This window comes from Aaosphaeria arxii (assembly GCF_010015735.1).
Source record: "Aaosphaeria arxii CBS 175.79 unplaced genomic scaffold BU24scaffold_11, whole genome shotgun sequence".
Taxonomy (NCBI): Eukaryota; Fungi; Ascomycota; class Dothideomycetes; order Pleosporales; genus Aaosphaeria; species Aaosphaeria arxii.
Window position 1 is genome coordinate 1,066,239 of NW_022983484.1, and position 15,318 is coordinate 1,081,556.

General features: G+C 52.6%; 4 protein-coding genes across 4 annotated transcripts; 3 read left to right on the forward strand and 1 right to left on the reverse strand.

Moving 5' to 3' along the window:
- Positions 1-1,762: 1,762 nt before the first annotated feature.
- On the forward strand, positions 1,763-4,032 carry BU24DRAFT_436696 (UDP-glucose pyrophosphorylase; the record flags this gene model as incomplete). The annotated part of the gene is made up of 3 exons (XM_033530170.1): positions 1,763-1,867; positions 2,502-2,597; positions 2,665-4,032. 3 exons carry the CDS (start codon positions 1,763-1,765, stop codon positions 4,030-4,032), a joined length of 1,569 nt encoding a protein of 522 aa, XP_033378969.1.
- Positions 4,033-4,709: 677 nt separating this feature from the next.
- BU24DRAFT_427747 (uncharacterized protein) lies at positions 4,710-7,537 on the forward strand. Its single transcript, XM_033529292.1, has 2 exons — positions 4,710-5,355; positions 5,441-7,537. Exons 1-2 carry the CDS (start codon positions 5,209-5,211, stop codon positions 7,154-7,156), a joined length of 1,863 nt encoding a protein of 620 aa, XP_033378970.1. The 5' UTR covers positions 4,710-5,208; the 3' UTR covers positions 7,157-7,537.
- Positions 7,538-8,037: 500 nt separating this feature from the next.
- BU24DRAFT_62108 (uncharacterized protein) lies at positions 8,038-8,683 on the reverse strand. Its single transcript, XM_033534479.1, has 2 exons — positions 8,304-8,683; positions 8,038-8,143 (listed from the first exon to the last, which is right to left on the reverse strand). Exon 1 carries the CDS (start codon positions 8,587-8,589, stop codon positions 8,341-8,343), a length of 249 nt encoding a protein of 82 aa, XP_033378971.1. The 5' UTR covers positions 8,590-8,683; the 3' UTR covers positions 8,038-8,143; positions 8,304-8,340.
- An 834-nt stretch (positions 8,684-9,517) lies between these two features.
- Positions 9,518-15,023, forward strand: BU24DRAFT_62204 (tricalbin). The gene is made up of 4 exons (XM_033534480.1): positions 9,518-10,224; positions 10,347-13,041; positions 13,191-13,331; positions 13,388-15,023. The coding sequence occupies exons 1-4, from the start codon at positions 9,970-9,972 to the stop codon at positions 14,836-14,838; spliced, it is 4,542 nt and encodes a 1,513-aa protein (XP_033378972.1). The 5' UTR covers positions 9,518-9,969; the 3' UTR covers positions 14,839-15,023.
- The last annotated feature ends 295 nt before the right edge of the window (positions 15,024-15,318 follow it).

Below are 15,318 nucleotides of genomic sequence, written 5' to 3' on the forward strand. Positions count from 1 at the left end.
ATGGCCTCTCAACAAACAATTGTGCAATATCGAATAATGTATCGATTCGCCTTGTCCAGCAATGTTCCTACTCGTGCCAGTATTACCTTTCCACCATACTGTGTAGGTAGACAATACCTACCCAGGCCGGCACTCGACTCTCCCATCGCGTTTGCCCGGGTCCCACTGGCACCAGGTGGGATCTAGCAGGGGGGGTCAGGGTTCTGGGCGGGGGTCATGGCACTTGTTATCATCAAGAATTTTTGTTGCCTCCCTCCCGACCCCGGCCTCGTGTACTGTAGATCTTTTACGTTGAGAGGAGATGGGGGAGTAGTGGGGTTGACATTGACGCAAGACAAGGCAAAGGATCTAGGTATGGGAGGATGAGGATATTGTCTACCAGTCAGTATACCTTGGAGGCGAGTGATCGGATTTCAGCTACCGGCTTCGTGCAGTGCATGTACCTCGTACATATGCCATACCCTACACTTCGGAAAACATTACGTAGGAATTGATTATCATCTTTCCTTTGTCCGGAAAGATATGTCGGCTGAGGCAATTTAGGATTTGTTTTTTTTTTTTTGGCGAGAGGCGTACATCATGGGGGTGCAAATGAACACCAACGTATTCCGAAGTGTAAGTCTGGATCACCAAAGCCAGTCAGTCGATTTGAAGTGAGAGCAGCTCGGGGGATTTATTCTGGTCTCCCCATGTACTTGTAAATAGCGGTCGGAGGGTGTTGCGTGCACCCATGTCTGCATGTGGGTTGTTGGACCTGTGCTTGAGCCTCGATTCATGGTGTAATGTATGTACATAGATACATGCCTGATTACAAAAGACAAGATCTGCTCAACGACTGATCCGAGTCGTGATGTGAGGAATAGACACGGTGAAAGCGTAGCACAAGAGGCATCCGTAGCTATAAGATTTAAGATACCCACAACAAATACGATTCAGAGTAGATCAGGGTATCGTAGGGAGGTGATGGATGCTACGAGTAATACTGTTGATACTAATGAATCTAGGGCACGTTCTCAACCCGCCCATCAGCCCCACGTTAAAGAGGATTAGAATAGTAACAACAAGAGCTGTCAAGGACCTGGGTACCTTTCTACAAGATGTACTCCGTACACAGATGGGCGTACAGAGTAGCAGGTACCCCAGATAACCAAGTAGAAAGCAAGTAGGTGAGTAGGTACCTAAGTGAAAAAGTAGGGACCTAGAAGCTTCAATAATAGTCCTCGTAGAAGTACGGAGTACTGTGTACAAAGGTATACGCTTCCATAAGACACTTCTAGTCTTACACTCCATTTTTACCTTCCGCACAGACTTTTCCGAATGCCATAGCTCCCCAATAGCCCATCCACCATACGGAGGGGAGGACAACCAAACCATACTAGGTACCTACAACACACAATACTACAAATAGCTGGAACTGGTAGCTCATGGTCAAAACCCGAACTAGTCTGGTCTGGTCTTGTGTTGCTTGCTTGCCTGTGTATGGTGTATGGTGTGTGTCGATTGACAATCTCGATTCGCCCGTCACTCACTACCTCACTAGGTACACCTACCACCGCCTACCAGGTACCTAAACCTAACTCAACTCTCTCACTCTCTCACTCACTACAACTCAACTCACCTCCCACCGACCCATAAAAGCTTCCCCTCGCCCCAGCTCTTCCTCATTCTCTCTCCCTCCTCTCTCTTTTTCTTCTTCTCCTCCTACATTACTCCATCCTTCCTCCTCTTCGATACCCAATTCTCCTCCTCAATACCACACATCATGGCCTCTCGCGCGATTCCATCACACTTGAAGCCATCGGCCGCCGCCGACGGCGCTGCTGAGGGTTTCTCTGCCCGCCATCACGGCAAGACCCAGTCCCACGTTGTATGTTGGTCCCCTCCTCTGCCTCCCTAAATCCCTATGTTTTTTACTTCCCCTGCTTTTATCATCATGCCACCGTTTCATATTCTCTCCATCATCTTTCATCGAGCGACCTGCGCGGAGACGCAATGCCTCTGTTCCGGTCGCCTGGTGGCGGAACTGCATCCTACCATGCATGCAGATCCCTTGACCCCGCAACGGTTGAGTTTGCTACGCTGTTGGGGGGAAAATTTCTAAAGCCGCGAGCATTCAACATGCCATATCTTTCACGGTCCTACTTTGGACTCTTTAGTGAAAGATGGGAATCGGCACGCCTTTTTCCTTCGCTTCTGTCCTGTACAAGACTCCTTTTCTTGTGAGGGCAGAGAGGGGGAAGAGTCGGCGGTGAGGGTGGAGACGCCCCGCGCGCTCCTGCCCGCCCACGAGCAGCGCAATCGCAGGAAGTTGCTCTTCCCGCGCCTGCAATTCCTCATTTTTTTCTCCTGGGGAATGATCATCTCGCCCACAGCAACCAATTCCTCACTTCTCTTTCATTTCTTTGCATTTTGCATTCTGGTTCTCTTTCTCTTTCTCTACGTGACAGACACGTCAAACTACCACAATGCCTGCAGCCGCTGACCTTGTTGCCATGATTCAGGCTTTCGAGAACACCTCTACCAACGTTGCTGCTTCCCAGATGCGCAATGCTCTCAACAAGCTCGCAGACACCGTCGAGGACCCCAAGGAGAAGGCTGTAAGTGACCAAATCTCCCCCCTCCTTTCCATACTCTGCCCTCAACATCATCTGACACAATCCTCAGCGTTTCGAGGTTGAGATGGACAACTTCTTCGCCCTCTTCCGACGATACCTCAACGACAAGGCCAAGGGCAATGCCATCGAGTGGTCCCGAATTGCCCCTCCCAAGGCCGAGCAGGTCGTCAACTACGATGACCTTGCCAACTCCGAGGCGGTCGAATACTTGAACAAATTGGCTGTTGTCAAGCTCAACGGTGGTCTCGGTACCTCCATGGGTTGCGTTGGTCCCAAGTCGGTCATCGAGGTCCGTGACGGCATGTCCTTCCTCGATCTTTCCGTCCGCCAGATCGAGTACCTCAACCGCACATACGACGTCAACGTGCCATTCGTCCTCATGAACTCGTTCAACACCGATTCCGACACAGCCAGCATCATCAAGAAGTACGAGGGACACAACATTGACATCCTCACATTCAACCAGTCCAAGTACCCCCGTGTGCTCAAGGACTCTCTCCTGCCCGCTCCCAAATCCGCAGACTCCGACATCTCCAACTGGTACCCTCCGGGCCACGGTGACGTTTTCGAGTCTCTGTATAACTCCGGAATCCTCGACAAGCTCATCGAGCGTGGCATCGAGATCATCTTCTTGTCCAACGCCGACAACTTGGGTGCCGTCGTCGACCTCCGCATCCTCCAGCACATGGTTGACTCCAAGTCGGAGTACATCATGGAGTTGACCGACAAGACCAAGGCTGACGTCAAGGGTGGAACCATCATCGACTACGAGGGCTCCGTCCGCCTCCTTGAAATTGCCCAGGTGCCTAAGGAGCACGTCAACGAGTTCAAGTCGATCAAGAAGTTCAAGTACTTCAACACCAACAACATCTGGTTGAACCTCAAGGCCATCAAGCGCGTCGTTGAGAACAACGAGCTCGCCATGGAGATCATCCCCAACGGCAAGTCCATCCCCGCCGACAAGAAGGGCGAGGCCGACCTCTCCGTTCTCCAGCTCGAGACTGCCGTCGGAGCTGCCATCCGTCACTTCAGCAATGCCCACGGTGTCAACGTCCCTAGGCGCCGTTTCTTGCCCGTCAAGACTTGCTCTGACCTCATGCTCGTCAAGTCTGATCTCTACACTCTCCAGCACGGCCAGCTCGTTATTGACCCCAACCGTTTCGGCCCTGCTCCTTTGATCAAGCTCGGCAGCGACTTCAAGAAGGTCTCGAACTTCCAGGCTCGCATTCCCTCCATCCCCAAGATCGTCGAGCTTGACCACTTGACCATCACTGGCAAGGTCACCCTCGGCCGTGGAGTCGTCCTCAAGGGTACCGTCATCATTGTTGCCACGGAAGGTAGCACGATCGACATTCCTCCGGGCTCTATCCTCGAGAACGTCGTTGTCCAGGGCTCCCTCCGCCTCCTTGAGCACTAGACGGGGTTCTTTTCGATTTCTGGCCCTCTCAGCATACGGCAGATTTGCACGTGAGCCGCTGGCGACTATAGACGCTGTGGGTTCCTTGCCATCGTCGGAGGATGGATCTGTGCCGGATGGATATGGGCATAGGTGTTACGGATAGTCATGATGATTGCATGCTTGTTTTAGACAAAAATACCTCTACCTAGGTCCAGTACCAGCTGGACTTACTTTCTAATGGCGGATACCCGCTCAGCTACGACTGTAATAAAATAACGAATTTTGAACTTTATATCCATTATCTGAAATTGTCTTCCCTCTGTTGTGCACACTTGTTTCCATTGGGTGTATCCAATCTTATATTTTGAGGAACATGGTGATATGACGTCTATTTCATGTGTCTCGGAGCTGCGCCGCCCTCTCAGACATTGTGGCTGCCTTACCACCCTGATTCATTGCCTTGTGCCCGCCTTTTTTCTCAAGTTTCGCGGTACGTGTTCTTTGTTACGCCATCTTCAATACTATGTAGTTCTACGAGGTAGTTACTCAATGTGACGTTTATTGTGACGGTTAAGGCGTAGATGATGGGTACCTAGGCACTTAGGTACTAACTAATTATGCCCCGCGCAACCGCAGCCTCACTGCCCGACCGACTGCCCGCCCGGCCGCCCGCACTACACACCTAGGACAATTGTTACTGATCTCTCCACTAATGGGCACCGAAGCTGCTAAGGTACTTGTACTGACTACAGATAACTAATTGATTAGGTGCCCAAAGTTGCCCTAAACTACCGCTCCCTCCGACAACCCACCCAAAACACATCAACATCTACATACCTCGCAGGTACACACATCATACCACCACCACCACCTGACCGTACCTGGCTGGAGGCGCAGCTGCCCAGTCATCTGTGTTGCATTATTGCATGATCTCACTCCTGTAGCCGAAGAGCTGTTCTCTTTCACATCTGCCCTTTATCATCTGCATACAAGCCTCTTCTTGTCTGCGGTCAAACACCACATCGACGCCCAGGAATCCCTCTTTAGCCCCTCACCGCCCTCACCATAACCTTCGCCATCACAACAACGTCGCTGCTTACGCCGCTGAGCGCAACATCGTGCCTTCCATACCGAAACCTCACATGATCATCCCGGGCTTCCAACATCCTGCTAGGAGAGGACACCACATTCATTATGACGGCGGAACAAGCGGAGAATACTGCCAACGCTGAAGCGGCGCAGAAGGAAGCGGAACAGTTCTACGATTACTACCTGATCAAGGAGGACAAGTGCGGGACACCCATCTTCGACAGACTATTGACAGGAATCGCAAAGGTCATTGTAAGCTTGAACATATCCATGCGAGAAAGCTCTACACAGTATCTGTACGACTGCACTGCGACCTGAGGCTGATTGAAAACGATAGAGCCAGAAGTTTGAGCCTAGTGACTGCGTAGATCTCACTCCTACCCAGATCGCGGCATTCTACCGCGCAGTAGGCGGAGACTACGACGTCCTCTTCATCGAGACCCCTCCAGCGTCCATTTCCTTCATCTACAGCGCTCTCGGCGCGTACCACAGTCTGCAGCCCGCGCCCGATGATGAGGGGTACTCGGCACCCACGATCCCGGCACTCAAACACAAAGGATTCGTGAAGTGGCAAACCATACAACTCCTACTTGGACCCGAGGAACACGTGCCTCTCCTGCAGAAGGCAGTCGAGATTTTCGACGTGCAAGATCCCGAGACAGGAGGATTGTTTCCCAAGATTCTCCCAAAGTCATGCTTCCCCGATAAGCCCGACAGCGCCATGGAGACATGGTATCAGAGCGTGGCGGAGACATTGAAGCACGAAGCAGAAGAGGGCGCAGAGGAGAAGGTTCGCGATGGTGGGCCACACGTGCGCGTGGAAGTGGATGAACCGGCTCCGCGAACGTCTGACGAGTTCTCCAACGAAGGCTCTGCAGATGGGTACCGACGAAACGGCGCAGCGACATATTTTTCGGATCCGCTGTATAGGAAGGCACGCGGAGGGCGCTCGCCCATGTACGTCCACAATTTCCCGCCGAAGCAGCCGGCATACGTCGACGATCATGGCAGGGTAGCCAATAGAGTACGCCATCTGCTGAACCCTTTCAACCGGGACAGGAGAAGAAGCAGTCCACCGGCGGACGAGGACGACTTCTCAGACGGCGGGCCTACACCTCTCGCAGCTATGCCACCCAACCATCTCAGAGAAAGGCTGGACCCCCGATATCCGAGCCACAAGCGGCCTCACCCGCCGCGAAGAGACGACTCTTTGAGTTCAACGGACTCGAGCTCGGATTCGGACGCCCCTCCTCGACACCGCTCGCCCATGCTCCGTCACAGGCGTAGCCACGATGGACCCAGCAGTCCCCGCGAGTACTTCCCCGCCCATTACGACGAGCGACGCTACAGCCACGACGTTGTCGCTCCAGAACGGCTAGGCAGGAAGGAAGACGGGCCTCCACCAATCTACGGACCTACGAAGAGCCCGCTGTTCGCAACCCACGTGGCCCAAATGCAGGCACAGAACTACATGCCAACGTTTGACCGGGAACGTATTGGCGACCGACGGCCCGCCATGCCTGCCCGGTCCTCGTACCGCCCACACAACGTCCGCTACGCCGTGGATCCGACACTCCAACCAATACAGCCCCGCGAACCAGACATTCCCTACCCTCGTGACAGGTCCCGAGACGAGTACGATCCCCCATCATCATCACGCTCCAGCGACCGCGGCCGCGAACACAGAGACCGCGACCGAGATCGCCGCCGAAGCGAGGGGCATCTCCGCGAGAGGGAACGCAGCGACTCGGCCCGGACGCGAAGCCACGATGCATGGGACGACCACGAGCGGGATAGGGACAGGGACAGAGATCGAGACCGCGAGCATCCTCGCGACCGTGACCGGGACCGGGACAGAAAGGAGCGCGAACGGAGGGATAGAGATAGAGACCGAGAGAGGGAGAGGGAGAGGGAGCGGGAGCGGGAGAGAGATAGAGATCGCGAGGGCAGAGTGAGGCAGCGGTACTCGCATGTACCGGGCGTGGCGCCGTGCAGCGGGTCGCCGGTGCAGGACGGGGTCGGCGGGAGGAGGTATCCCGTTGCGCCGTATTGATAGCCAACTACTCTGAATCTACGGAGTGAGTGTATTGCGTGCGTCAATTGATGGTGGAAATGTTTCTAACAAACAAGACCTAACCCGACAAGAGGCGATGCGGACCCTGAATGTAACAAATGTGCAACGAAATCGGATAGACCGAACGAAATGAAAGGAACGATGTGTACGACAGACGGCTGTCTGTCTGTACACCATGTAACGAGACCAATGAATGAAATCAAATGAATATCAACCAATGCCTAATCCAGCACTCAACAACTACATTCTTCATGATGAGATAAAGTGTATGATGATGGATACAACAACATATCAGAGTGATGGATCATTTGCATTTATACTCTCCTGTCACCCCTTTTCCATATATTTATTGTACGATCATCTACGCGGACCGTCCATGATAGTCATGGTATATATTTTTATGAATATCAAACATAGTTAGAGTAACTTCCAACATAAGCCCTATACTTAGGTTCTCACGTGCGGAGACACTGACCCGTACTCCGTACACAACATATAGTTACACTCAACCCACCCCCAACTCCAAAACTAAAAAAGAAATGAAATTACCATCGCCCACCTCCCCACCCGTCGACAGTGCGACCACCCATCAAGCTGGGAGACGATGACGCGTGTGTGGGGAGGGATCCAAGGGAAGGAAAAGGATATGAGGATCGGCGCAGGGGTGTTTGTATTGGGATTGTCGGGAGAGTCTTTCGGAGATCTACACAGTTGCATCGTATGATCAGAACTTCAGGAGTGATGACTACGAGCACGTAGGTCGGTAAGTGTCTGGTATTGTTGCTCTTGGTGAGTAGGTAATTAGGTAGAGTAAGTACATGGCTTGGTTATTGTCAAAAACCAGTTTTCCAGTTTCTGCAGGAAATTATACCGGGCGTGCGGGCGGGCGTACTTCCCTGCTCAAACAGTTTGGTGAAGTAGTATTAGGCCGTGGGTTTATTTGGTGGATACAGTACTCCGTACTTTCTACACAGATAATTACTACTGAAGGCTGGTTACAGTGCAGTCTCTGAATATTAGGCACAGACGATATCTGTCACCTTCTTGTGCCTCTGTAGAAAGTCGTATCGTGATGTTCATTGAATGATGATGCACTAGACCTGGATACGGATAGTGGAGAATATACCTCATCAGACGGCGGTCCAAGCTCCCCCATAGCTCGTCTAGCTCTTCGAAGCTCGTGGAGCTCTACTTGTAATGACGAGTACACAGCCACAGCTAGCCGGCACTACGAATTGACGAACTAGTGAATTGGACAATATTAAAATGATTGCAATTAGTATAATTGAATAGTGAGAGACAGGAGAGGACAGAGGTGGTGATGGGTCGTGTGCTATGTTGCGTGAGAGAGATACTCGTAGCTGATGCTTTGTACTGTGCAGATACACGTAGAGGGTGGTTGGCAACGTCATCGCTTCCCCTGGTTACGCTTTCGTCACCACCAGCAAGTTATCACTATCATCAATTCACCAGTACTCCGTAGATACCTACGAGAAGATAGTCAATGACAATGGTAACCATCTATCTACGAGTACTTGCAATTGGTTAATTGTAGATTGTAATCGAAGATACACTCCTTACTGTGTGCTGGTGTGTATCTCATCGTATCGTATCGTGCATCTCAACCGCATCGCATCGCATCTAATCGTACCAATCCCTGTCTGCCTCCTTCCAACCCTGAATGAGCCACACATTCTCCTCCACATCATCAGCTCCGTCTTCGTCATCTTCACCCTTCACCATTTACCTTAATCAACAGAACAAACACTGTCACATATTCACATTCCCTATCCATTCTTGCGATAATTCCTTTTCTTCTATTATCTTCGTGCCTAGTCGTAATTTTCCTTTCCTTTCCTTTGTTCTCCACTACTGCTCACCTAGGTAGTAGTTAGGTGCTTCCACCCCCACTAGTAGCCACTGGGAACTCCTACCAAACTACTCGTACCCGCAACCAACCATCCCTCAATCAATTCACCCATTACCGAGTACAACTCCAGTCAATCCGTAAGTGTAGTGTAGTCCTCCTCCATCTCCTCTTCCTCATCAACCTACTCGTACCAAGCTGTCGACCCTGCTTCTTCCATCTCCCTAGGTGCCTGTCTAACGTTTAGTTCAAGCTGTCTACCCAGTGCTAGGGTGGTCTTGGTAACGCGACTACGGGTACATGGCTGCCGCCTTCGCCTTCGCCTTCGCCTTTGCCCAACAGCTCACAGCCGATAGCCAACGACACCATCCAAGAAGCTCTTAACTCCAAGCAGGTTTACCTTGGTACAGTGCACTGTAGTCCCTCCGAGGTAGTTATCGACCACCAATCTACAGTTGCATCACTGCCCACTTTCTACGCCACTGGCCCGCGTACTTGCCTACAGGCCACCGGCGCCTCCGCCGCCTGCACCTGCCAACTGGACAGTGAGCACATACAGCATACAGCTACACCCAACCTGGCCTTGCTCTCCTCCAGCCAAACAATAACATCACTCATTCCCACTCTCACTCCCGCGCCCAATTATTATTCCCTCCATCCAAGCTTCTAATCCCTCACACACGCACACGCACACCACCTCAACCATTACTACCCTCCCTAATACTCTGTTCCCTCTCCATCTCATCTTCCTCATCTCTTCCTCTCCCTCCTTCCCTCCCACTCTCACCCACTCTCTTTCAATCACACCCACACCCTCAATTGACCAACCGATCGCGGTCCTTCACTCTCGAGACCGAGCGAGTCTCGTTTCCCCACCCCTGCTGGCTGGACTGACCTCATCGGGACCTCCGCCCGCTTCGCCGAAATGGCTACTCAAGCCAGCGCAAACGAACTCAAACAACAGGGCGCAATAGAAGCTGCTAGGGACCCAAACTCCTCCGTCACAGCCGAAGATGCAGAACAGAAGGTCCTCCAAGAGGCACGGAAAGGCGGCAGCGCAGCTTACGAATTCGACCCAGACGCTTCCCCGGAAGAGAAGCGCGCGCAAGCCAGAGCCGACATCCCCAAGGACTTCCACCACAAGAGGAACCCCAACGCCGTAGCATTGGCTACCGACGCCGTGAGTAATGATCTCCTCACAATCGCTCGCTGCAGGCACATGCCCGTATCTAGATATTGGGGGGCCCATACAGTAGAGTACGATCTATGATGACGACTGCAGTGCTGATTAAAGACCCACAGGACGGCTCTATCGGCACAAAGTATGACCTTCCTTCGCCCTCAACCGCCGGCGCCATAACAACACCACTGTCCCCCACCTCTCCCACCTCTGCAAAGGCAAACGGCCAACTACCTGAACTCGACGAGGATGCTCGCTGGGCACGCGTCGGCTGGGCCCCACGATTCGGTATGCCTGGCTCCGAAGACAACGATGACGACGATGGCACCTTGCTCGACCATCAGACCTGGCTCGAGGGAAAGCTGGAGGACAAGTTCTTTGGAGACTGGTATCACAATACTGGCGTCATCATATTCGCGTGTCTGAGCTCGTGGGTCGTCGCGGTGCTGGGAGGAGGCCTGGGTTGGGTCTTCTGCCTCATGGCAGTCTGCGGTACCTACTATAGGACCTCGCTCCGCCGCGTCCGCCGGAACGTGAAGGATGATATCAATCGCGAGATGGCAAAGAACAAGCTAGAGACCGACCACGAGAGTCTCGAGTGGATCAACAGCTTCCTGGTCAAGTTCTGGCCCATCTACGCTCCGGTCCTCTGCGACACCATCGTTTCGTCCGTCGACCAAGTCTTGTCCACCTCGACCCCGGCGTTCCTCGACAGCTTGAGGATGAAGCAATTCGTCCTCGGCACCAAACCCCCGCGTTTGGAGCACGTAAAGACATACCCAAAGGCGGATGACGACATCGTGCTCATGGACTGGAAATTTAGCTTCACACCCAACGACCATGCCGATCTGACCTCCCGGCAGATCAAGAACAAGATCAATCCCAAGGTCGTGCTCGAGATCCGTGTTGGAAAGGGCCTCGTCAGCAAGGGTTTGGACGTCATCGTAGAAGACATGGCCTTCTCCGGCCTCATGCGACTAAAGTTCAAACTCCAGCTCCCATTCCCCCACATTGAGAAGGTGGAGATGTCCTTCTTGGAGCGACCCACCATCGACTATGTCTGCAAACCGCTCGGCGGCGAGACTTTCGGATTCGATATCAACTTTATTCCTGGCCTAGAGAGCTTCATCATGGAACAGATCCACGCCAATCTCGCTCCCATGATGTACGATCCGAACGTATTCCCCATCGAAATCGCCAAGATGCTGGCAGGCAATCCCGTCGACCAAGCCATTGGTGTTGTGCAGATTACTTTCCACGGTGCGCAAGGGCTTAAGAACCCAGACAAGTTTTCTGGAACACCGGATCCCTATGCTGTTGTCTCTATCAACAACCGTACTGAGCTTGGTCGAACAAAGACTGTGCACGAAAATGCGGACCCCCGCTGGAACGAGACGATGAACATCATTGTGACGTCTCTGAAGGATCAATTGACCATCAACATATTTGACTTCAACGACTACCGCAAGGACAAGGATCTCGGTACCGCAACTTTCTCCCTGGAGCAGTTTGAGACTGATGATGAGCATGAAAATCTCCACCTTGAGGTGCTGGCTGGTGGCCGCCCTCGTGGTATTTTGCAGTGCGATATCCGTTTCTTCCCCGTTCTCGAAGGCGAGAAACTCGAGGATGGAACGCAAGAACCTCCACCCGAGTCCAGGACTGGAATCGCCAAGTTCACGATCGAACAGGCCAAGGACTTGGATGGCACGAAGAGCATGATCGGACAACTGAGTCCTTACGCCATTCTTTTGCTCAACGGTCATGAGGTGCATACCTCCAGGGCGATGAAGCGTACAAATCAACCCATCTGGCCAGATGCGTCCAAGGAACTCCTCATCACTGACCGTAAGAAGGCCAAGCTGGGCCTTGTCCTCAAAGATGACCGAGACCTCGCTGCCGATCCTATCGTGGGAACCTACCAGATCACGCTCGATGATCTGCTCGATCTTACAAACAAGGGCCAGGAGTGGTTCAATCTTGCTGGTGCTAAGACTGGACGTGCTAAGATGAAGCTACAGTGGAAGCCCGTGGCTCTCAAGGGTGCTCTCGCCGGCTCTGGTGGCTACCTTACTCCCATTGGTGTTATCCGATTGCATTTCCAGAACGCACGTGACCTACGCAATGTCGAGACCCTGAGCAAATCGGATCCCTATGTACGCGTGCTACTCTCCGGCGTCCAAAAGGGACGAACTGTCACCTTCAAGAACAATCTCAACCCCGATTTTGACGAGGTGGTGTATGTACCGGTCCACTCGATCCGCGAGAAATTGACCCTCGAGGTGATGGACGAGGAAAACCTCGGCAAGGACCGTTCCCTCGGCCACACAGAGATCTCGGCGGCCGACTACATCCGTCAGAATGAAGATGACGAGTATCTGGTCAACGAAAACAAACAGACCATCTCCAGGGGCTTGAAGATGGGCACCGCCTCGCAGACCAAGGGAACCTTGAACTTCACCTGCTCATTCTACCCCACGGTGCCAACTTGGGATCCTGATGAGGATGACGAGGATGAGCTCAGTGCGGGAGGGCTATCTAGGCAGAGTTCTCTCAAGACCTCCGGCTCGGCGTCCGTGAATGGTGCAAATGGTACACAATCAAAGGGTCACAAGAAAACCGTATCTGGAGTCTCTCGATCGGACACGGTTGGGACCTTCTCATCCCTCAAGTCTACGCAAACGTCCAAGCAAGAAAGTGAGGTAGACCTTGCCAAGCAACTGGCCAGGAATGAGGGTGACCAGGACGAGGCGGCGGTCTACCAGAAGAAAGCGATCGAGAAACTCCGCCTCACTCCTGAAGACCTGTCACAACACGGTAAGCATAGAAATTTCAATCAAGACATTGGCGTGCAAAAGAAAGGTGGTGTGAAGTGGGAGAAGCTGAGTTTGTTATCCTCCTGTCCTATTACACAGATGCATAGCCTTGTCCGTCGTAATAGTAGGATATATTGCTGACATGCTTAGAAACCGGTCTCATCGTATTCAAGCTGATCGAGGGCGAATTCGCGGAGACTGGAGGTCACATTGGCGTCGTTATGGACGACATTCCATTCCCCGCATACTCGAGCTCAAAGATCAAGAGTAAGAAGATGACGTTCAATGAGGGTGAGTAGAGAGCCGCGCTATCCTTCAATCCTCGCTGTTGTGCTAACTCAATACAGTGGGCGATGCTATGGTTCGAGAGCTAGACTTTTCGAAGATCACTATCCGTCTGATTGAGCACATCGACAAGAAGGGTGAGGGTGATGAAGATGAGATCATCGCAAAACTGACTGGCAACACACTTGACACACTGCGCAAATGCTTGTACACGCCTACAACGCTCATCCTCAAGGATAGCCAGGGCCGCGAGAACAAGGTCACAGTATCGCTCAAATACCTCCCCATCAAAATGCAACTCGATCCAAGCGAATCATTCAACAACCAGGGCACGCTTCGGGTGGAGGTCATGGATGCTGCCGACCTACCCGCTGCCGACCGTAACGGCTTCTCCGATCCTTACAGCAAATTCTACCTTAACGACAAGGATGTTTACAAGACAAAGACACAGAAGAAGACGCTTCACCCTTGCTGGAACGAATACTTCGAGATTCCCATTCGTAGTAGAACGGCAGCTCACTTCTATGTCAAGGTCTACGACTGGGACTTTGGCGATAAAGCCGATTTCCTCGGGAAAGCCGATATTAACCTCGAAATTCTTGAGCCTTTCGTGCAACAAGAAGTCACCCTTGCCCTTGACGGCAAGTCTGGTGCGATACGGCTTCGGATGTTGTTCAAGCCAGACTACGTCGTGCGCGCTCGCCAGGGATCAAGTACGTTCTCGGGTACATTCGCTGCTCCCGGAAAGGTGATTGGTGCCCCCGTAAAGGGCGTTGGCAAGGGAGCTGCTTTCGTTGGCGGTAATGTTGCCCGTGGGGCTTCGTTCCTGGGCCGAGGCTTCCGTAGGAGGAAGAGCAGAGGTGCCGAAGATGTCGACGACGAGGCCATCTCTGCCAATGGCAGTGCAGAGGGCGAGCCGCCTGCGATTTCGGTAGAGCAAGCTGAAGGGTCGGCGAAGTCGAACCACAACCGCCACAAGTCATGGGGTGCCCAATCCTTTGCTAGCAAATTCGGCGATAGCAGTACGGCTGGAGGCGCCGAGCATGGTGTTGCTAACATTACGATCGCATCCGCCTCTGGGTTTCCTGCTGGCACCGACCTTCGCGTCCATGTTCGTCTCGACTCCGGCCCCAAAGGTCCAAAGGAAGTGCACAAGACGAAGCACATCAAGGCGCCGTCTGGTAGCGTGACCTACTCCGAGGAGTCCTTCAAGGTCCCATGCACGGCCGATGCCGCTTTCCGCCTCATTGTGAAAGATCATTCGACTTTTGGAAGTGACGAAGAGCTGGGCGAAGCTCCATTCTTCGTCGACGACCAAGGCTCTGGAAGCGAGAAGAGCGTGAAGGTTGGACCGGGTGAGGTTATCGTGAAGAGCTCCTTCGCACCAAACGAGGTCAGTAGCGCACGGCCAAGCTATTCGCGGGACGGTGCTCCTCAAGAACCGAAAAGCCCCGGGTTGAGGAAGGGCTTGCTGTCTCGAGGAAGAGATAGCAGAAGCGTCACTCCCGCCTAGAAGGCTTGTTTTCGAGGTCATCGTGACGGACTTATTCCGAACGGCGATAAGAGAGCCACGACATGAGGTATTCGGCAATGACGATGTCCTCCTTCCACATTTTTCACATCTTTCTTTTGTGTACTGTATGCATTTCAAAGGAGTTTTTACCTTGGTCTTCTGGCGTAGTCACTATGGGTATCCAGGCCAACGCTTTAGCGTCAACCCGGCTGGGATTTTTGTTCAATCTAGCTGTGACGGGGAGGAGGTGTCCGGGGGATTAGGGAATCATGTTGGGGTGGGCGGAGGAATGGATTGTTTGGTGACTGATTTCGGAAGTCCTCCTACTACTACCTCGCTGCACCTGCACCTATCTCGTGCAATTGGGAAATGAACCTTTTATACATTCTTCTTCTTCTTCTTCTTCTTCTTCTTCTTCTTCTTCTTCTTCTTCTTCTTCTTCTTCTTCTTCTTCTTCTTCTTCTTCTTCTTCTTCTTCTT